This window comes from Leuciscus leuciscus (genome assembly GCF_965113295.1).
Source record: "Leuciscus leuciscus genome assembly, chromosome: 15".
Lineage (NCBI taxonomy): Eukaryota > Metazoa > Chordata > Actinopteri > Cypriniformes > Leuciscidae > Leuciscus > Leuciscus leuciscus.
Genome location: NC_138739.1, coordinates 8633240 through 8656130, shown reverse-complemented (window position 1 = coordinate 8656130; position 22891 = coordinate 8633240). Strand labels below are relative to the sequence as shown.

At 38.3% G+C, this 22891-nt stretch overlaps 2 protein-coding genes and 2 long non-coding RNA genes across 5 annotated transcripts in view; 2 read left to right on the top strand and 2 right to left on the bottom strand.

Moving 5' to 3' along the window:
* Nucleotides 1-1710, bottom strand: part of LOC309475948 (myosin IXB) — a 48988-nt gene extending 47278 nt beyond the window's left edge. For both annotated transcript variants that reach the window (XM_082138936.1, XM_082138935.1), the window contains exon 1: nt 1460-1710. The gene's annotated coding sequence lies outside the window, so the exon portion shown is untranslated. The remainder of the gene's footprint in view (nt 1-1459) is intronic.
* A 2871-nt stretch (nt 1711-4581) lies between these two features.
* On the top strand, nt 4582-7870 carry s1pr4 (sphingosine-1-phosphate receptor 4). The gene is made up of 2 exons (XM_082137714.1): nt 4582-4738; nt 6102-7870. Exon 2 carries the CDS (start codon nt 6234-6236, stop codon nt 7395-7397), a length of 1164 nt encoding a protein of 387 aa, XP_081993840.1. The 5' UTR covers nt 4582-4738; nt 6102-6233; the 3' UTR covers nt 7398-7870.
* LOC309475097 lies at nt 7575-22515 on the bottom strand. Its single transcript, XR_014197508.1, has 4 exons — nt 21906-22515; nt 15768-16666; nt 11383-13157; nt 7575-11340 (listed from the first exon to the last, which is right to left on the bottom strand). It is a non-coding gene; the product is annotated as an uncharacterized lncRNA (long non-coding RNA).
* LOC309475098 lies at nt 13246-17347 on the top strand. The gene is made up of 3 exons (XR_014197509.1): nt 13246-13261; nt 13324-14399; nt 14822-17347. It is a non-coding gene; the product is annotated as an uncharacterized lncRNA (long non-coding RNA).
* Nucleotides 22516-22891: the final 376 nt, after the last annotated feature.

The following is a 22891-nucleotide window of genomic DNA, read 5'->3' as shown; positions in this document are numbered from 1 at the left end:
CAATGGCCAATCAGAGACATATATGTTGAGCGCGTGAACCTAATGGCCAGAGACATATGTTGAGCGTGTGAACGCAATGGCCAATCAGAGACATATGTTGAGCGTGTGAACGCAATGGCCAATCAGAGACATATATGTTGAGTGTGTGAACACAATGGCCAATCAGAGACATATATGTTGAGCGCGTGAACCTAATGGCCAGAGACATATATGTTGAGCGTGTGAACGCAATGGCCAATCAGAGACATATATGTTGAGCGTGTGAACGCAATGGCCAATCAGAGACATATATGTCGAGTGTGTGAACGCAATGGCCAATCAGAGACATATATGTTGAGTAAGTGAACGCAATGGCCAATCAGAGACATATATGTTGAGCATGTTAACGCAATTGCCAACCAGAGGTCTTAAAGAATACGTTCAACGGCGCTAAAAATGCTAGAGGGAAATGCTGGCATCGTCACATTTTTTAAATTTCAGTACCGACTTGGTACCGAAGTCTGTACTTTTGACAACACCAGCACAATATGAATTGTTCACAATAAGACCAGGAACGTGGATTGAAAAAGTACATTCTGATTTCACGAGGTCTTTAAAGGTTGTTCAATTCTAAGACTCATGCATTGAACATCTACAGATCTTTGTTTGCTTTGAGGCAAGAGGTGTTTTCTCATGCTATATTCACAAACAAAAATAACACTAACACATGACACGCAGAAATTTCTCTCGCTTCCTGTCAAGTTTCTGTTCTTGGTGATGATGGGTTATTTCCATGACTGTTCAACACAGACAGTACGAGGATAGAAGTCAGTCATAGTTGAAAAAAAGGCCAATCCTAAAGTCCAGACAGGGATGACCACCATCCCATTGGTTTTTCCAAAGACAATAATGATTTACTGGGCTGTTCATTGTATTATTACTTTATGATGCAAACACTTGAAGCTTTGTGACTGTAAACTTAAATGTGACCATAAATAGTATTAGCAACAAAACCCATATGAAAAACACAATGCAACAAGTAAGAGGTTCAACCTGAGATCCCAACAGGGTTTATATCCATTGAATTAATTCACGAAGCACAATTTGAGTACATCATTAAGAAATATTAAACTAGAGTACAGCTTTATGTACAATGAACCACCACAACAAAGCGGGAAATCAAAGATTAAAGGTTACATTGTATCAATCTAACAAAGGCGCAATCCGGGAAGTTCGTTTTATATCGAGCCCTTTCGCTGCGAACGTACTTTCGTCGTTTATTAATGTGCCTTTGAGTTACTTTCTACCTTAACCGCTATTTTTTCGAGCAAATATTTAAGTTACTTTGACCAGAAATGTTGCTTGAGGTTTTGAAACAAAAGCCTTTTCACTTCCAGCCACCCGGAAAGTTTCAGTTCGCCGCCGCGGAGCCGAAAACGACTCGAATAAATGAAATAATAAAAATAGCCGGTAAACTTACCTTGATGTGTGCGTGTTGTGCTGAATAAAGCTTCTCATCTTTGATAAGTTAATAAATGTGGCTGCTCGTTTGTCTCCGTGTGTTTGTGTGTACGTGTATGCGGCTCCTCCTCTTCATCCAGTAGGTCGCCTCTTCATCAATTTCATCCAGACAGGTTTATTTCCACCCCAGAGATCTCTTTAAAAACATAACACAGAGATATGAGTCCGGAGAGGACACACGGACATGGTGAATGCGACCTGAGAGCTTTGTGCTGTCGATCTGTACAAACACAGAGCCAGGAAAACTTCTCGTGTGAACAGACGCTGAACAGCGACGCCTGGAGGATGAAAGGGAACTGCAGCCAGACACCAGGGTTGTTCCTTAATTTATTTTACCCTGTTACTGAATTGTATTAGTTTATTTTAATTGTAAATATTACTTAGGCTTCTTTGTTAATATTTATACATATGCACCGTTACTTTTACGTTACGTTACTTTTTGCTTTATTTTTTTTTATTTTTTTTTATTGAACTCTGCAAGCGTTTGGCATTAAAAAGGTATTTGCCATTCCAATAAAGAAACGTAAAAAGAGGCGTTTCTGAGTTACCATGAAGCTTGAAAGGCTATAGATTTTATTTCTAAGCTGTCTGTCTGGTAAAGGTGAGCAGAGAGCAAAGCCTTGTGGTTAAATGTGAGAAGTACAGCGAGTCTGAAAAAAACTGAAATGTGATTACATTTAAGTACAACTAGATGTCAGTAGAAATTCAGATACTGAACAATGCCAAGTCTGTCCGTCCAGACGTTATAGCTTGTTTGATGTTTGAAGGAATCTAAAGAAGAATCGCCTACATTTCAAGAGCTTTCTATCTCAATTTTTATTAGTGTATTTTTCATTTTAAATTGAATGTGTAAACTCTTATTTTATTTGAGTTAGTTTCTTTGTCCAGATTCCAGCTCTGCTCACTTTAGACATTCATCAACCAATATCATGAGGTGCATGCTGGGATGCTTTTAAACCATATTGAAGGAGAACTGAGGAACATGTGTGACGAGCACTTCATGGTGCTTTTCCTTTAACATCCACTACAACATATGCATTTAAAAACATTTTGTTAAGAATTTCCGACGTCTTATCATGAACTAAGATTTCATCTTACCATTGAAATTGCATGGATTCATGCATACAAAGATAAAACATCCATATAAAGGCCTCCTCACACCAAGAACGGTAACTATAACGATAACTATATTAGCGTCCACACTAGCGGACGATATCGTTCTGTTTATTCTAAGCACGCAATGCAGTTTTGTCGTCTGCCGCTTTAAATGCCTGAACTCTTAAAGGGATAGTTCACCTAAATATGCAAATGTATTTATTATTTACTCACCCTCATGTCGTTGCAAACCCATAAGACTTTTGTTCATCTTCGGAACAAAAATGAAGATGTGTTTAATGAGATGTAAGAGAGAGCTATTAATATCCATTGACAGCTTCGCAACTACCACTTTGATGCTTCAAAAAGTTCGTAAAACTAATCCATATGAATTGATTGGTTTAATCCAAATTTTCTGAAGAGACATGATCACTTTATATGATGAACAGATTGAATTTAGGCTTTTATTCACATATAAATATTTATCAACTCACTAATGTTGCACGTTAATGTAGGCCTATACCCTGAAACCCACTGGTTTACACTGACGTTAAAATGACACTTACTTTTTTTGTAGCTAATACTACAATAAAACACTGCTGTTCACTTTCAGATGTTGTAGGGAGGTGTCTGCCTGAATCTTTCCTGAAGCTGTAAACAACTCATTTATCACGCAGGTTCTGTTTGTGCTGACGTTATCAAGTTTAATGAATTTTTATTTTTTTTGCTTTTGTGTGGCTTTCTCTGATAACACCTTTTTTTATTTTCAGAGTGTGAGTGTCGCGAGGGCGTTGGCAACTGTGAAGGGTGTTGCTTTTTACCTCAGGATGTGGTAGTTTCAGAAGTCCCCCCCTCCTTTATCTTACCCCAACATTTACTGGATTAGTATAATACAAACAGAAATAAAGAAAATAAACCGTGATGATTTACAATTTATCTAAAATATTAATTTAAAATTGTTTTGGAGGACGGCAAAGAAATTATGCATAGACAAAAAAAGGACTAAATCAGTTCATTTTCACTCTGGATCAGCCATAAGTAAATGCAGAAAACTGTAGTTTCTACTTTATAAACAGTTTACAGGTGATTTAAATGAATGTATAAAACATTATGAAGAATGTAATGGATCATTGCACATCCAAAATATTTATGATTGGGAAGCATTTCCTTTTCAGTATTGGAAAATTTAGGGAAAAAACAGCTACATTTGTTGATTGAAAATGTAATGCATATTAAACAGACATGTACTATATGATTGAGCTTTGTAAGTGTGTGTGTGTGTGTGTGTGTGTGTGTGTGTGTGTGTGTGTGTGTGTGTGTGTGTGTGTGTGTGTGTGTGTGTGTGTGTGTGTGTGTGTGTGTGTTTCCACCCAGCTGGATGAGGTGAACTGAAAACAGTAAGGGAGGAGGCCACTTTACTAGGTCATCAGGGCTTCCTGTTTGCTGACTGGCTTCTGAGAATTGTCAGTTAAAGCAACTTGAAAACTGTTGTAAGGATATTTGTGTAGCATCAGTGTATTTAAAGGCTCTTGCTAAATGTTTTCATCACTGCAACAAGTGCTGACTAGAAACTGGCACAATGGCTTCCTGTAGTAGTACTAAATCATTGTTGTCCATTTGTTGCAGTTAAAATATTTTATTGCAAATATAATATTGTAAAAACCTTAATAAATGGAAACCATTATGTTTATATATTTATTTGAAGAATTTTTTTTATTTTTATTAAATATTGCTTGTTTTTTATAATTATTTTTCAAGTATGCATTTTTATTTGATTTATTTCTTTATTATATTTCACTATGTGTTTTTGCAGGTTGTGCAAATAGTGTTCACCCAGATGACAAATCTTCCCCAACATGTACAATATTCTTTACCAAATCGAATTGCATGAAATGCAACTTGATTTTTCTCATGGTAAACCATGATTTGCCCATATTCTGGGAAGATGTCACAATTGTGCATTTTAGAAACAATGTAGAAACTGATAATTTTTTTAGCTTTCTCCATTGGGTGTGTCAGATATCTGCAAGAAAGCTTCCTTCCTTGTTACTGCAGGGTATATAATCGTTCAGAGACCCAGCGCTCGAGCTTTCTGCATCAGAGCATGGCTCAATACCAATTACACCAGCATCACTAATAAGAGGTGAGTTAAGATGCACTAGAAAAAAGAAAAAAAAAAAAGAAAACTTGTTTGACTTTAAAAAAACAAAACATATGCATATATATATTAATTTATGAATGTCTTTTATTAACTATTTAGTAGTAATTTGAACAGAAATGTTTTGCATTTATATTATTGAGATTAAAACCTGTTATTATATTGGCTTTTAACATGAACCATATCATTATTCCATTTAAATTAAGCATTACAAATATTTATTTGTTTATTGATTGATTGATTTATTGCACGTGTTGGCTCTTTAAACATGCCACGCTGAAATACCCTCTTAACCACAAGAGCAGTAGTGAAACTAGAGATATTTAAATGTACTGTACACATGGCGAGATGAAATTAGGTCAAGCTCAAGATGCGTTTACTTCTAAAATAACATTTTTAGAACTAAAAAACTTTTTTTTTTTTTTTTTTTTTTAAGAGTTTAATTATTCTTTACTATTTTCAGCATTACTCTGTATTATTGTGGGCGGTGGTGTAATCTGGCGGTTACAAATCTGGTAACCGAAACAGGCACCGCAAACAGCAGTTTCTGAGATGACACCCTTGTGCGCTTGAGCAAGACGCTTAGTGCCATGCAAGCGGGAATGTTCCTTTAATGTGAAGCCCACTCGAAAGCCAGATTGCTTTTTATAATCACATGGCATCATGCTAGCAGGGTAGCTTGGTAAAATGAGCATTTCACAGCCACCACCTTTAGATGGATGATGATTTTACCAAGTAGGATGTGTTCCTAGATTGACAAAATCATAGCATACACTCTTAAAAATAAAGATAATTTTTTGGCATCTATTGTTCCATGAAGAACCTTTAACATCTATGTAAACTTTCCATTGTATTAAGTGGAAAAATGTTCTTTAGATCATGAAAGTTCTTCACAGTAAGACGTTTTTTTTTTTTTACACTTACACTGAAAGGTTCTTTGGTGAACCAAAAATGGTTTTTCTATGGCAAAAACCTTTATTTTTATGATTGTTGAACCTTTCCATTGCACAAGACGTTCTTAGAAACGTAGAATAGGTTCTTCACACTAAGAAGAAAATGATTCTTTTAAAAACTGCGCTGAAAGGATCTTTGGGGAACCCAGCGTTTTTCTTGTATAAAAAAAACAACAAAAAAAAAAAACAGCGATTGGTTCACTGCAGTTTTAAGGAGTAAATACTCAGCAATGGTGTTGACTAATGAATTTACAGATGGTTTGTTTTAAAGCATATTAAAAACACCACATAGACATATAAACAACCTTAAAAGCTTGATTTTCACATTTAAACTTTTGATATTGATTCAGTTCATGAATCAATTAACTTTGTCTAACAAAACTGTTTTCCATCAGGTTATTCCGAGAGGGAAAGGATAATCAGGACGTATTCCTAAGGAGCCGGAGTCTGATTGCCTGGAGTCCGATTGCATCTTCGACCGAATCGACCCCAGCGAGATTCAACTCCACGCTCCTGCCGTTCACACCATGGATGTCCTGCGATCTTTCAGCTCCGCCTCTTCCTGTCCAGACGTGTACAACTGGACCAGCAACAGCCTCATCCTGGGGCACTACAACTTCACCGGGCGCCTCCAGCACCGCAAGCCCTCGAAGAGCAGCGTCAGCGCCGTCACCGCCCTGTTCCTGATCTTCAGCGTCTTCATCATCCTGGAGAACCTCATGGTGCTGTTAGCGGTGCTGTTCGGCGTACGCCTGCGTCATCGCTGGATATTCATCTGCATCGCCAACATCGCGCTGAGCGACCTATTGACGGGATCGGCCTACGTGGTCAACATCTGCATGTCCGGCGAACGCACTTTCAAGCTAAGCCCAGTTCTGTGGTTGTTCCGTGAAGGACTACTATTTGTGGCGTTAGCGGCGTCCATATTCAGCCTGCTCTTGATCGCCGTGGAGCGCTACGCCACTATGATGAAGCCCGTCCACCAGAAAACCGCCACAAAAACTTACAGAATCTACATAATGGTGATGCTTTGCTGGATAACAGCCTTAGTAATCGGCTTCCTTCCTCTGATGGGCTGGAACTGCGTTTGCGACCTGAGAAGTTGCTCCACACTTCTCCCGCTCTACTCCAAGAGCTACATCTTGTTCGCCCTGGTCATCTTCTTCATAATCCTGCTCACAATCGGCGCACTGTATTTTGCGATCTACTGCCATGTCCGCAGCAGCACAGAGACAATGTCGGTACGCAGTCATAAACGTTCACTGCGCCTCCTGAAGGCTGTGATCTCAATCGTGGGAGTCTTCATGGTGTGTTGGGGACCTTTGTTCATCCTCCTGTTGGTGGACTTCTTCTGCTACTCTCGCAGTTGCAGCCCGCTCTTCAATCCCGGATGGGTCATCGCCCTAGCCGTGCTCAACTCCGCCATGAACCCGCTCATTTACTCGTTCGGCAGCCTAGAGTTACGCAAAGCCATCGCGAAGATCCTGTGCTGCTTCTGTCTGAAAGTGGGACTCTGTAACCCCAAGACCTTCATGACCCAGGAGACCTCCAGCACCTCGGGGAGTCGACACAGCAGTTTGCGCAACAGCTTCAGCAAGGTGCGAAACCTGAGCACCAGCCCTCCGCCCGAACTGAAGAAGAAAACACGCCTTAGCTCCACCACTTCTTGTTTATCTGCATCAAGCGGTTAGTCCGCGGTGGGCAGGTGTGTTTCACCTTCGCCACAGGAACTGCACCTCTTCAAACTCAGAAAAGCCATGATTGTGACTTTCACTTTCTGCGGCAGGGTTAAACGTCAGCTGGTGTGATGGTCAAAACATGCAGAAATGACTTTAAAAGTAAGCAGCTGTGCAACAAAAACATTAAAAAAAAGAAGAAAAAAAAAGCAACTTGAGTTATACATTTGAGCTGAATGCAAAGCAATCAGACCTGTAAGGTTCTCAAAAACAAATTGCCTTTCATTGTTGTTTTCTGCAAGAATGTAAAAGTAATATAAATATTGTAATTTAAGTATTAAAAAGTATATTTTCATATTCTACTTAAAGTGAAATGTGTATATTTTTGTACGTGCACATGTAAAACTGTTTTAAAGTTTTCAGGGTAAAATTTTAAGTGTAAGCACTGTCAAAATTGTGTAAAGGAAATAAAAAATCATTGATTGCTATTTGTCCTGCAATATTTCTTGAAGATTCTCAGTCAATATCCTTCATTGAACACAAGAGGGAGGCAATATACAGACTTCTTCAATGCAACATTCTTCAGGACTGCAAAGGGCATTGGGTATTTTCATTGCAAATACTTTAAACTAAACTTATTTGTTAATTATAATAATAATGCATACGATATTACACAATACTATTCAGATACCCAGTGGTTTAGGTTAAGGTTTTGAGGACAAAACTTTAGGACTGATACATTCAGATCCACATTTTGAAATCCACCCGAGCATTCAAGAATATATATAAAAAAAACATTTATGTGCATGGGAAACCACAGCCCTCCAAAAATAACTTGACAGCCCATCTTAAAACCATCTGGACAATCCAGACAGCAATTGGAAGAATGCACAGTGGACGGAAGAAATGAATATGGTCAGAGAATATATTTAAAAGATGTAGCCTGCATGCTAACAAGAAAGAAACATTAGCATCTTAGCTGTAGTAGTTTATTTAAATACTTGAGGAAAATATACACATAGATTTTGACTCAAAATGCCCCTGATAGCACATACTTGAAGTGTGTTTATGATGAATTGATACAAACAAGAATTTACTAAAATGCTCTTGTACACAAAGTCAGGCATTAGCACCATGAAGGCCTGTTCACACCATTGACGACAACAGTAACTACTAGGCTATATATTTGAAATATTTTCTATTTTTATGACAAGTAGGCTGTACACATTTAAGATTTATGTGTTTGAAAGGCCATTCTATACAGAGCGACCTACGTTGCCTTCCAGGGACACATTTTATGAGTTCTTGATTTCCCTGCAATGCAAGTCGCTTCAGATAAAAGCGTCTGCCAAATGTATACTTATAACAATGATGACACAGAGCAGACGTGTAATTAGAAACACTTTCACACATTTTTTTTTTTTTTTTTTTTAGCTGATAAAGAATAAAACAGTGACACTTTTCACATTTCTGGGTTTCTCAAAAGTGGAAGTTGCCATAGTTGGTATTCTGTAGCGGCGAATGAGAGACTAAATATATTTTTCCTGTTCCCATTTGCTCAAATAGCAAAAGAAAAACACTGTTGTGGAGTTTTCACAACTTTCAAAAAGAGGACAAAAAATAGAGAGTTGTGTCAATTTACATTAGAAACACCCTCACAGCCGCGTATACTTTTTTTTCTTTCTTTTTGTAATTGGACCCAAATGTAATATCATAAAAAGTAGTGTTATAAATGTACATGCATAAATATATATATATATATATATATATATAGGCCTTATATACTTTGCTTGACATACGATTCTAATGACCGTTAAAACGCGTCAAGGGTCCATTGAGAGCCAATCAGAATCCGCCGGACTCCAGAGAGCGCGAACATTTAAACCGTCGGATTGCATAACGGCAGCGCGCGCTTTGAATAAACAGAACGTTGGTCTAAAATAGTCATAGTTCTGGGTGTGACTGTGAACTGACCTAAAAATGCCATGCAAACACGTTCCTGGGATGATTATAGTTTAGTTTATGACTGCATGACGTCTTGAAGGAAACATGGATTTATGTTCTTCTCATTAAAGAGGGCACGAAGGGTTAAGTGCGGTTGCGTGCAGACATACCGCCCCGCCCCGCGTGATTACCGCGCGTCGCCTCCAGGTGTTCTGCAGACAGATAGGCCAGTGACGACGTCCTCGGGTTTCTGCACATTTGTAGCTGGTTAGCTTCCATTCAAACCATTCACAGGCCATGCAAATTAATTCAACATTTCAGTTAACTTACAATTCAGAGCAGAAATAAAGGCAAACACAACGTTCTCATTGTCTAGTATATCATTTAATTTAGAGAAACATGTTGTTTTAATGTTTGTGTGAAAAAAAACAACAACATCTCCATGAATCAGATACAACCGATAACCTGGCTTATTATTGTGATTTGCATATAATTTCACAGTGTGATATATGGCTCTGGGCAACATAACAATGATTCTTCCCTTTAGGGCAATAGTCTGCCAAACAAGAAATTAAGCATGTGTTTATCATTATTCAGTTGCTTCATGATTTAACTTGCTTGTGAGATCCTCAATGATAAAATTAACCCATTTGTTGCCAGAGAAAACTTCTGCAAATGCAATAAATAAGGTGTGCATGCTGATTGGAGGACAGGAAAACATGCTGCATGCTGATTGGAAGGGAGTGAGGAGTACTGCTTGTTGATTGGAGGATAGTAGCACATACTGCATGCTGATTGGAGGACAGTTCATCTGTGCCATGAGGACCTCACAGGCATTCATTTGGTGTCAACATGTCTTTAAATTGTATTTTAATAAATACATTACAACCACTTACATTCAGCACAGATGTGAAATCCTTCTTCTGCATGCGCTGGATCGTGATCCCGAAGGATCTACGGACGGTTTCTTCACACGGCTTTTCTGCTTTATTACACAGCTGGTCTTGTTCAAGTTAAACCAATTATAAAGCGCACAGCTCTGGTCTGGACCGCAAACACACTGACTACATGGTGGCGGAGGGAACAAAACAATATCAAGCATCTTAAGGAGGCCACGTCACGAAATCTGGTCAGTCTCCGAGCGCATGATAAAAGGCCTCTGACATTGCTGTGAAACTAAAATAAGAGGCTTTCTGCTTTCATCCCCACAGCTCCTTCCCACTGATGCATTTATGACCTATAATTGTTTCTGAGTAGCACAAATCTTTCCAAGTAGCTGTCGAAGCCGAGGACCGAGAACGGTTGACGACCGCAAGACCTGCCATATGGAAACTTTCCTATATAGATGCTATATGACAGATCAATCAAATTGTGCAGCATTTTTTACTACGTAGTAGTTTTTGACACCCTAGCAACTAACAGTAAACCACTTAGAAAACCCTAGTAACAACATACAGTAGCAACATGCTAAAACTATTCAGAACATCCTAGCAACTTCATAGCAATGTTCTAAATGTCTCAGAATTCCCATGCAACCGCAAAACAACATTTTAACAACTCAGAACACCCTAGCAACTGCATAGCAACATGTTAAAAATCGTTCCGAGCATCCTATCAACTTGTACTAAACCACTTGGAAGGCCCTAACAACCACATAGCAACATCCTGAAACTATTTTAAACACCTTAGCAACTGCATAGCAATGTGCTGTAAACCACCCAGAACACCCTAGCAACCTCATACCAACATGTTAAAATCCCTCAGAACAACCAAGCAACTGCATCGCAATTTAGCAAAATCCTCAAATCTCTTTCATAACACCATAGCAACAGCATAGAAACATTCTAAAAAGTATTAAGAACACCCTAGCAACTACATAGCAACATTCCAAAACAATTAAATAATAACTACATAGCAATGTGCTGTAAACCACCCAGAACACACTAGCAACCACGTAGCAACAGGTTAAAATCACTCAGAACAACCAAGCAACTGCATAGCAACTTCCCAAAAACTAAGAATACCCTAGCAACTGCATAGCAACATTCTAAAATACACTCAAACACCCTAGCAACTACATAGCAACATTCTAAAAGATGTTCAGAACACCCTAGCAACTGCATAGCAACATTCTAAAATACACTCAAACACCCTAGCAACTACATAGCAACATTCTAAAAGATGTTCAGAACACCCTAGCAACTACATAGCAACATTCTAAAAGGTGATTATAACACCCTAGCAACTGCATAGCAACATTATAAAAGGTGTTCAGAACACCCTAGCAACTGCACAGCAACATTATAAAAATAATTCAGAACACCACATCAACTGCATAGTAACATCCTAAAAGGTGTTCAGAACACCCTAGCAACTGCATAGCAACATTCTAAAAGGTGTTCAGAACACCCTAGCAACTGCATAGCAACATTCTAAAAGGTGTTCAGAACACCATAGCAACTGCATAGCAACATTCTAAAAGGTGTTTAGCACACAAAGCCATTGAAACACATTTTCAAAGTACAAATCCTTAAATAATTTTTGTATGTCTAAGAAAGGAAAATTCAACAAGAAAATTTTTTTATTAGAATTTTATCTTTTCTTGTTTTCATTTATAGGCTATATATATATATATATATAGATATATATATAGATAGATAGATAGATAGATAGATAGATAGATAGAATCTCCAGTTGTAAGATTTTCCCTAAATGTTACAGGAGCTGCTCTGTTAAGATTCAAAAAAGGAAAAGCCAAAGTTAGGCTGCAGAATGTTAACAGTCTGAGGTAGATTTATGATCCACCTGAAACCTTCCATTTTTTATTATGCATAAATGGATATGACAGCGCGTCCTAAATTAAGTCTCTGGCCGTAATTCATTTCCACTATCTTTGACACCGGCGAACACGCAGAGACGCTGCAGGCCTTTTTGAAGCACGCAGAATATGAGGTAAACCCTGAAACATCTTGATACTGTGTGTTCCCATGGCCATGCTGGTGCTGAGAACAGAACACAATGCTGAAAATATGGATATGGCTTTAATCAGTATGCAAAGAATCCATTATCCTCAATGCCTTGACTTCTAATGGTTAACCATTCATATTTTATTAAGGTCAGTTCGCTCGGAAAACATGCTTTATATTCACTGATGACAGATGTTGATATACCAAGTTGATGAGAAGCACACTTTACGCTGAATGGATAGGAGTAAAGGACACAAAATGCTGATTGGAGGAAACTGAAGTATGCTTCATTCTGATTGGAGGAGAGTAAAGGACACTGAATGCTGATTGGAGGATTGTGAAGTACGCTGCATGCTGATTGGAGGAGAGTAAAGGACACTGAATGCTGATTGGAGGGTACTAAAGTACGCTGCATTCTGATTGGAGGAGAGTAAAGGACACTGAATGCTGGTTGGAGGATACTGAAGTATGCTGTATTCTGATTGGAGGAGAGTAAAGGACAATTAATGCTGATTGGAGGATACTGAAGTATGCTGCTGTAGCAAGGTTAGATGTTGTGGGAAAAAGGAGGTGGGAACAGGCGAACATTCAAAGACTTAATAAACGTAAAATAAACAAATACAAAATGAAAGTAAAGACAACAGCCCCTCACGGACGACTGCAGTCACATATAACAAAACACAACATAAATCCAGGCCTGGCCTCTCTTGATCTTCACCGTCGTCGCTCCTCCTTTATGCTTCCGCTCCTCTGTGAGATACGTGACCGGTGCGTCGCGCAGGTGTCGCTCATTATCAATCACGCCACCGGCCTCGCGCCGTTCTCTCACGGCCCTCGGCCTCGTCCTGCTCGCCACAGCTGCATTCTGATTGGATGAGAGTAAAGGACACTGAATGCTGATTGGAGGGTACTGAAGCATGCTGCTTGCTGATTGGATGAGAGTAAAGGACACTGAATGCTGATTGGAGGGTATTGAAGCACACTGTATGCTGACTGGATGAGAGTAAAGGACACTGCATGCTGATTGGAAGAGCGTAAAGGACACTGCATGCTAATTGGAGGATAATAAAGCACAAAGCATGCTGATAGGATGAGAGTTAAGGACACTGCATGCTGATTGAAGGATACAGAAGTATACTGCATTATAATTGGATGAGAGTTAAGGAGACTGCATGCTGATAAGATGAGAGTAAAGGACACTGCATGCTGATTGAAGGATAAAGAAGTATGCTGCATAATGATTGGAGGAGAGTAAAGCAGTGGCGTTTAGGACTTCACTCCTGTTCCTGCTGAACTGAGCCAGCACTCAATCAGCACACTGATACCAGTTTAGCAGGCACAAGAGGGCACAGCCCTCAATCGTTTCTTCAAAACCACACCATCGCAATTATACAAATGATCCGAGAGGATTTGTCTGAACAATTTGCAGGGATGGTCACGACACCACGCCTTGTTTGAAAAGACTCTGACCCCAATTTGCAGTTAATTATAGGTTAAAAGTGCAGTTACCGCAGCTAGCAAGCGCAAATGCCAACACTGACAACCCTGCACACCTGCAAGTCTGTTCCCATTTTGTTCTTAAAAACAGTCGCATTTACCGTTGTTTGGTGAATTTTGGTTGGGGTGATAGATACTCCCATGAAGCACTGCAAATGACTTAATCAAGGCAATCTCCCTATAGTATTTAAATACTTGAATGTTTGTATATACAGTACACACACATATGTATACCTATATATATATATATATATATATATATATATATATATATATATATATTACATCTCCCTCATATTTAATTCTATTATTTTGTTCACAATGCTTCATGGGATTGTAGTTCTTTCACTCACTAAAGCCGTTAAGTTCACAGTATTGTACCTTTGTCTTTTGTCTAAACTTTTTTTTTTGCATCAAAACAAACTTTGTAATGTTGTTATTCACCTTGTTTCTGATTGGCTGGATTCATGGCTTACAGCTCTTTAACAAAGACTCTGAATGAATGGAAATGAATGGTAAAAATACTACAGCTGAAACTATTGCACTCTACAAACAAACAAAATTATATAGGCCTAAATTATCATCAATGCTGCACAAATAACCACTATACGCTGATTTCACGCAGCCGCCATTTTGAAATCGAAAGTGAGGCTCCGGTGGGAAGAACCCCGGAAGTAAAGATAAACAACAATGCCTTGGATTACCAACCTGAAGCTGCTGCCGCGATTTACACTATTGGATGTTAATATACAATATAGGATATATATATATAGTTCATTCCTGCTTCTTTTTTTACATTCTGAATTATATATAAAAAAAAATATTTTCTTTATAAATTAATTTCACTGTATATATTCTAAAGTATGAAATAAATATATGTACATTTTTAGAATGGACACAACATCATTAAACACAACAATACGCCATCGCATTCACGACTCTCCTGTGATTAAAGGCGACACTTCCGGTTTTCTTCCCACCGGAGCCTCGCTTTCGATTTCAAAATAACGGCTGCGTGAAATCAGCGTATAGAAGGCTGCATTTATGAAAACTATAAAAATGGAGCAGAACTCGGTCCATCAAAGTGACGAATAATGATTTGTTGTAGCGCAACCGTTGTCCCTGCTTTCCTGGAACATCTACACCTTTCTGCTTTTTAATGACTGGAGTGAATTTACTAACATGCAATAACTGGTCTAAATGGACTTTAACTTCGCGTGCCAGTGCTTCCATTTTGTTCGACAAAGTGGTCAGAACCTGCTCTTCGAATGAAAGCCAGACACATTTGCCGCATCCATCTCAGCTAACAGTATTCAAACCACGTGTCTAAGAGCTTAACCTGCCTCATTGGCGTGCGTGTCCTAACTGGTTTCACATTTACTGGCATCCCACCCTTCATTATGCCCAGTTCCTGCCCTGTCTCACTTTTGATGCCAGAGCAAGTAGGTGGACCACCTGACCATACATCATACAGTTCACTTCAGGCACTGAACTTAGCCACTGTGAACAGTATTCTTGAGGGATCAATGCTCACCAATTAGCTAAGCTCTGCGCCTTGAGCAAGTGATGACCTGATGGACCAGCTCGAGATGGAAAGGGTGTGACCGAGTGAGGCGTATTAGCTAGAAACAAGATGTATCTTTGGTAATTATACACGCTTAGTCATTGTGACTTTGCACAAATAATTTACAATGCTAGATTTGAACAAAAAAAGTCAATATCTTCCACACTTGAAGCTGTTCTCATAAACGCACACGTATATTAATGCCCCATGTTGATACCAAGATAGCAATGTTTGGCTTAGTGTGGCTCCCTTAGACCATGTTGTTTGAAGTTTTGACTAAACCATCTGATTCTAAAAAGCACTGACTGCCGATCAAAAATAGTTGTATACATAAAATAAAATAGGCTTTGGGCGTGTACCATCAGCCAAGTCAGCAGTATTTTATTCAGGATTTTTCAGTCAATCATAACATACCGTTTGATAAGCGTCAGTCCTAAGCGCCATGGATGTCAAACATGGTCTGCATCTCCATTTTATTTTTAAACTTGCCAGATGCCCTTTTGCCTTCGCCGATATTCCAGTAAGCCATTATCTGTCATTCCTGAGGAAACATGATATTTCCAGAGCGATGAGTCACTGTTTGTGTTATTGAGTCTGAAAAACATACCAAGCACTTGCACTCAAATGAACTAAATGCCAAAGAGGTTGCATAAACAAAGTCTGAATTTCAATATGTTGCAGCAAGCGCCATTTTCTGAAGTGGCATTCTTTTGCGTTCGCTCACAAAACGGTTGAATTATTTTCGAGTTAATGCCAAATTTCACTGAGGAACGCAAAAGTTTTGTGCGGGAATGCAACATTTCTCGCAGGAACGCAAAACTTTTGGGAGAGAATGCAAACGCATTGAAATATAATTTCCCCATGTCCCTTTAGGGGCTCTGCACGTATGAGCATTAGTAATAGGCTAGTCATTTTTGGCTGATTAAAGTAAAATCGTTTCCAAGGTGGAGCAAGTACATTTTGATGAATGATAAAACCAGCACAATAAAAGCAGGAACGTGCATTATGAAAGTAAATAGGGTCAGTGTTGACGTTAAGCCACATGCACACAAGAGCCCTGACAATCTAATTCAGACAAATCTCTGTGGTTCTTTGTCTGCTGTTATAGGATCTCCAAAATACCCCCGGTCCGGTTGGCGGTGTAGGTGTGGCACCTGAAGAACTGTGCAGAGGTGGAAATCCCTGGCAATGTGATTTTCAATTCTGTTTATCTACCAAATCACGGTGCCAGGAACCCTCCCCACCACAGCTGCAACTTTAGACCCAAAAGCCTTACAGCTGTGGTCCAGCTGCGTCCCAGGACTGCCCGTACCCTATGGGGAGAGAAGGAGAGATCGTCAGCTTATCCAAACCAGGTCGGCGTTGTGGGGTTTGCCCCCGGGCTGCGGTGTAAACCACTCTACTGAGTATCACTAACACTCTCAGGGAAGCTTTTAAAAAAAAATTAGTTTCAAAGGCAAGCTTCTCATAATTTAAAGTAGTAAAGTGAAAATTACTGATGTTACAAAAACGTCCTGTTTGTCCCACCAATTGCAGATGGAGTGAATCTCCAGGAAACCTGTCATTATTTAGCAATTTCACAAATAAGTCCGAAATTTTTGTATGCGTTTTTTCGTATTTGTCCTTTCACCTCTCAAAATTCTTGCTACAAATGCGAAAAACACAGAAAATTGAACCTGATCCGAATTTTTTACGACCGACGAAAGTTTCAGAGGCAGTGTGTAAACGTGATTGACACAACGTGAGGTCGTATTTATATTTTATCGTGAAAATTCCGGACGAACATTTCGGACTTGTCACCTTAAAACTTAAGTCAACTTTACAGTGACGCAACACATTTGAAAACGTTGTGTGCTAGATGATAAACTAAATTGAAGCTAAGAGGATAATATATTTTAGAAAATTATGAGACAATGTTATTAAAAATATTATAAATAAATGTAAAAAATATATAAAAATAGTTTTGATAAATGTAAAAAATAAAAAAAATAAAAATCCAGCACAAAAACAATTAGAGTTCCGTCATTAAACTTGAACACATAAATGAACACTAAATAAAGCCTATAAAACTTAAAAACACTGAATCAAAAACAAAAGTGTGTAACGAAACGTTTTCATCACAGACTGTAAATGTGTTTGTAATTTTTATGGGAAAAGGTTGTAAAAATGCCACAGTAAAAACATTAATTTATTATCAGCAATTTGCCAGTGAACGTACAATATACAGTCAAAAAACTTTTAAATGGTTAAGTATTTTTGTCTTATGTCGTCCAGCTAAAACTTTCTTAAAAATTCCTGAAACAATGTCAATTTTACAGTACTTTTCACCTGTAAAGAGATTTTTCTTTCTTTCACTGAATAACGTCAAACCTGGCGCGGTGCATCTATGCATAGACAAATTTCTGGATCTAAACGTTTCTGCAAACCTTCAGCTAGTCTATTATATTATAAAACGTTTTTATAATATATTACATTATATTATAGAAGTATTATATGACTTCAAAAAACACAGTGTGCAAGTTTTGTGATCACTGGAGCATGACAGACATGAACCGTCATCCAAAAGAGTCAGATTTAGCACTTCAAAATGTCTAATTTAATGGTACAAAAGAATTGAATGACAAGAGAGTGAATTTTTTATTAGGTTTTAGTGAACTATTCCTTTAATAAAGTAGCACTGCTTTTCGAAACTTCAACATTCAGCATATTAAATGGGGAAAAGGGGAATACAGTCTGAAAAACACAGTACTTAAACCTAGAATGCAATAATCGACTTCTAGATATACATTTTCTTGTTTAGCTGATAGACAACGACTGCGTGAGAAGAATCCAACGTGATTAAACAGCAGATGTTCCCGTGCAGACGCCACAGATTCAGCTGCCCAGTCAAAGTTCATCATTTCAAAGCGTTTTGTAGAAGAAGAAGAAAAATCGCCTGTGTTTTGAATGGCTCGAGACGAGAGAGCTGCAAACAGCTACCGGACAAATTTGTTCCCAGAATCCTATTTTAAGGGCCGAGTGAATTTAACTAACAGTTTTTTTTTTTTCTCTCCCTTTTCCCTCTTATGGCCTGAAATTTCCTCAACAATATAAAACGAGGGGAAAGGGGGTGAACGTGCAGAAAAGAGTTTGCTTCGGTCCTGTACAAAATGTCTCAAGTCCTTTCATGGAGCTAATCGGAACAGAATGATCCATTAGATTTGGACATTTCAGACTGGAGGACGGGAGAACCGGATTTCAAAGCCATGACCACAGCTACTTTTCGTGCTGCAGAAAAATGTGATGTATTATTGTTGTTTCCACAGCATTCCTGGGCCACCCTCATAATGATGTCATAATGGTGCGATTGTGCTCCTGTCTGATACAGTTTTCCTGAGGGAGAAGAAGATATTTATGTATATTTATATTGCTGAATCTATTTTAGACTGATCATTTTCCAGCTGATCTCAGATTTTTCCATGATTTATAAGCTATATACGTGATGTTACATGCATCACTACATCATATTTTAAGCAAACGCAATAGTGTTGGGTGTACACTGGGTTTACGGTATAGCAAGAGTCTGCAACTGTCCAGCTTTCTCCAGGAAATTGCTAAAGAGGTTGAGGGTATGTGTCACAGAACAGAGCTGTGAATACAACACCATGGTGGCAAATTTTTCCAGGCGAGGAAAATGTATGTTAACACCTAGTCTTTGCTCTTCCCGTACTTAATCATGAATCCCGAATGGCTGTCTGTATTAAAAACGACATTAAACCAGTGACTGAAAAGAGGAAAACAGAAGCCAGAAGTTTTACTTCTGTGCTTTTGAAATATGGGAATTTTCTCATTGCCAAACACATTTCAAAAGTTCACTGTAAAGGTCTGAGAGTGACAAGTTTTACTTTGCAACACATCAAACAGAGATTGCAGCATAACTGAGCACTACATTTAAAAAGTGAGGTGTTAAAGGGATAAAACACACAAAAATGTTAATTCTGTCATCATTTACTCACCCTCAAGTTGTTCTAAACCTGTATGAGTTTCTTTCTTCTGTCAAACACAAAAGAAGATATTTTGAAGAATGTTGGCAACCAAAAAGTTGATGGGCCCCATTGACTTCCATAGTATTAAAAAAAATAAAAAAAATGTTTACCTACTATGGAAGTCAATGAGGCCCATCAACTTTTTGGTTGCCAACATTCTTCAAAATATCTTCTTTTGTGTTTGACAGAAGAAAGAAACTCATACAGGTTTGGAACAACTTGAGGGTAAATTATGACCATTTTTAAGTAATAAAAGTAAACAGAAGAACAGAATAGAATAGTATGACCACATATTAATCAAATACAGCATTGCATTTGCATTCATTGGTGAAGTACATTTTGCATGAGGAAGCAATGAAGGATTTTTTCATGGTATTTCCATTATTATTCTTATTAAAGGAATAGTTTGCCCAAACATGAAAACCCTTGAGTCGTTCCAAACCCATAAGCTATTATTTTGAAGCTAGTCACTATAAACATAGCGATCACTTCATAAAGATGCTTTAAAAATGTTCACTTTTGTGTTCCACAGAAAAAAATAACAACATACAGGTTTAGACTGGCATTAAGCAAGGCAATTAAATGATACGTCTTGAATTTTGGGTGAACTATCCCTTTAAGCCAATACTCCAAAGATTGACTGCGCCACACAGCTCATGGCCGGACTGGTTCTGCTCTGGTGAGCAGCCATGCAGGAAAAGGTCAAACAAAATCTCTGAGACTGATTGGATAATGGCCGCATGGCCCCATGTTTGGAAGCCGTTAAGACTAAATCATATGCGGTAGAAATGTCAGATTCTAAAAACATTTCTGTAGGGTTGGTACAAGACTTTTCCAATGCCTTCTAAATCGGGGTGAATATATATCATGAATAACAAAATCTCTAGAATGCACACACATAAGAAGAGGGAAAACGTGGGGACCAGTTTCACTGAAACCTTATGTTATGACATAAAATGAAGAGGAAATATGTCTGCACTACTTCTAGGTCACTAATAAACAGCAAGTAAATGATTGGCATTGATCACGTGACTCTTTGTACAGACGGTCGAAGAGGCTCAAGATGCTCTTTGGATCATGTCAAAAACAAAATCCTAAGACATTCATGTTCATTTTCCAGTTCAACTTTTAACTCAGTTTGTTATGCTGACAATTTAATTTATAATGGAAAGTTTGAATTAAATTAGAAAAGCAATTTACTAGTGGTCTCAGACATTTGGATCCCACCCCGCCGTATTTTTACACTAATGTGAAACACGTTTTTGCACGTAACATTGCATTGCATCCATAAATTACACACATGGAAGCATTTTACCAAATTCACTAACCAGTCTGCTAATATTTCATCCTCATGAGAGGTCACAGACTCAATGATTGTAGAATAAACACCATTTAACTCTAATTTCCTTTGAAGTGCACATGACGGAGACCACCGCAATGCATATTAAACACCAGAACGTGTCGACTTTGATCTTGTCAATGGGGAAAATCCATCTTTCCAAACATACAACTTGTCTCAAATTGCTAGCATTTCACTTCTGTGACGTATTTCTCATTGCAAGCTGATCGTCACTTCAGTGCAGTACTGTCCTTCTTGTGTGCAAGTACATTTACCTGTAGATACAAGTTTTTACTTCTTTATCTGATCAATGTAGCAGTACCTCATTTTCCAGTCACATTATATTACATTACACAGCATGGCCTTTCTGCCATGGGACGTTTTTGTAACAAGTGCGTAATATTTTTTCGATAGAAGAGACAAATTAAACTAGCATGGAATTAAAATGAAGGGATTTAGTGGAGACCTTCTGTCTCACAAGGTGCCCGTAGCACTAAAAATGTCAAATATGAAGCCAATGCGTTATAGGCCCGCGTCTCCACGTGTGTGAGCTTGTACTTCATCACCCACAGCAGAACTTTCCAGAGGGTTTGTTTATGGTATGCTTGTAAAGTAAAAATGCAGCAGTCTGGCCTATCAAAATCCTTTCACGATGTGGTTTGAATTTGTCTGGCCGCCTGATTCAATCATTCCAACCGCATCCCATTCATGAAGGACAGAGTTTGAAAAGATGCATAAAATTTCCATTCAAACTTTCCAAATGGGTTGTAATACACTCTCGAACACATTTTAAAATATATCAGGGTCCCTGCAGTTGCACCTTACAGTTCAATACAGAAACTATTCAATCCCAATGCAAAGTACATATTGCTTGTGTTTGCCCTGAGTGTCTGACAAAGCAAAAAAAAAAAAAAAACTTATTGATCTGCTTTGGAATGTTTCAGTTTCATTTCAGTTTAAACTGAATTAACTTAAAAAAGATATAATTGTGGAAAATTATCATAGATCTTTACACTCAAAATGAAAACCCAACATACTTTGCTACAGTATATAGACAGACTGGCAGAAAGACAGATACGTATGTACATTAAGTATACTACAACATACAGTTTGTCAACAACTTCATTACAAAAAAATGAACCAAAAAGTCATCAAGCATACAATATTGAGACAAAAAATGCCACTTACCGCATTAAATCATGAATTGTGACCGTAGGGTTCACATGAGGATGTTGGAACTGAAGTGAAGTGAACCTCACCAGATCATGTCATTTCACATCGAACTCCGACGAGAATTTACCGATTCTACTATGGCGAAGGTTCGCCTCTTACTATGATCCATGTATTAGCCATTTGACGAATACCAAGCGACGTCAGAAAAACGTAATTAATATTTAAAGTAAAAGCATTTTCTATAGGAAGGTCAGCGGGCGACGTCAGAATAATTTAACTACTGTTTATACGAGCTCAATTTGCCATTGGAAGGCTGACAGCTACGTCATCGCGATCTAATTAATATTCAAATGATGAACCGTTGCCGAAGGTTTAGCGTTTCGCGCGCTGCCTATCTTGAGGTAAGGAAGGTAACGTCGAATTAACAGCTAAAACTATGACTAAAACTTGATGAGTTTGTTCCAAGACCACATTGATGCTGTCAATCCATCATCTGAGAGAGAAAAAAAGTGGGATGGAGGGAGAGATAGACTGAGACATGTATAATTACTGTCCCAGAGGATCCTCATGGTCCATTTATGAATCACCTCAGCGCGTTTTTCCTCCAGCTCCGGAGAATTCTTCACCATGGCAATAACATTAGCCTTTAGCCAGAGGAGGAAAGCTTTTAGTGCTTAATGCTCTCTCTCTCTCTCTCTCTCTCTCTCTCTCTCTCTCTCTCTCTCTCTCTCTCTCTCTCTCTCTCTCTCTCTCCCCTCTTTTTGGCCTCCTCACTGTTTTATTCCTTCAAGGAAAAGTTCACCCATAAATTAAAATCATCCTGTCATTAATTATTCATCCTCATGTCATTCCATACATGGATGTTGTTCATTTTTTAAATGTGTAACACCAAAAGACTTATACAATATCTTAAATAATAATATAATCTTCAAAGCACGAGTCAAATGGTGTTATAAAAACTTCCACAGAACAAATGAACAGCAATACTGGAGTGAGCAAAT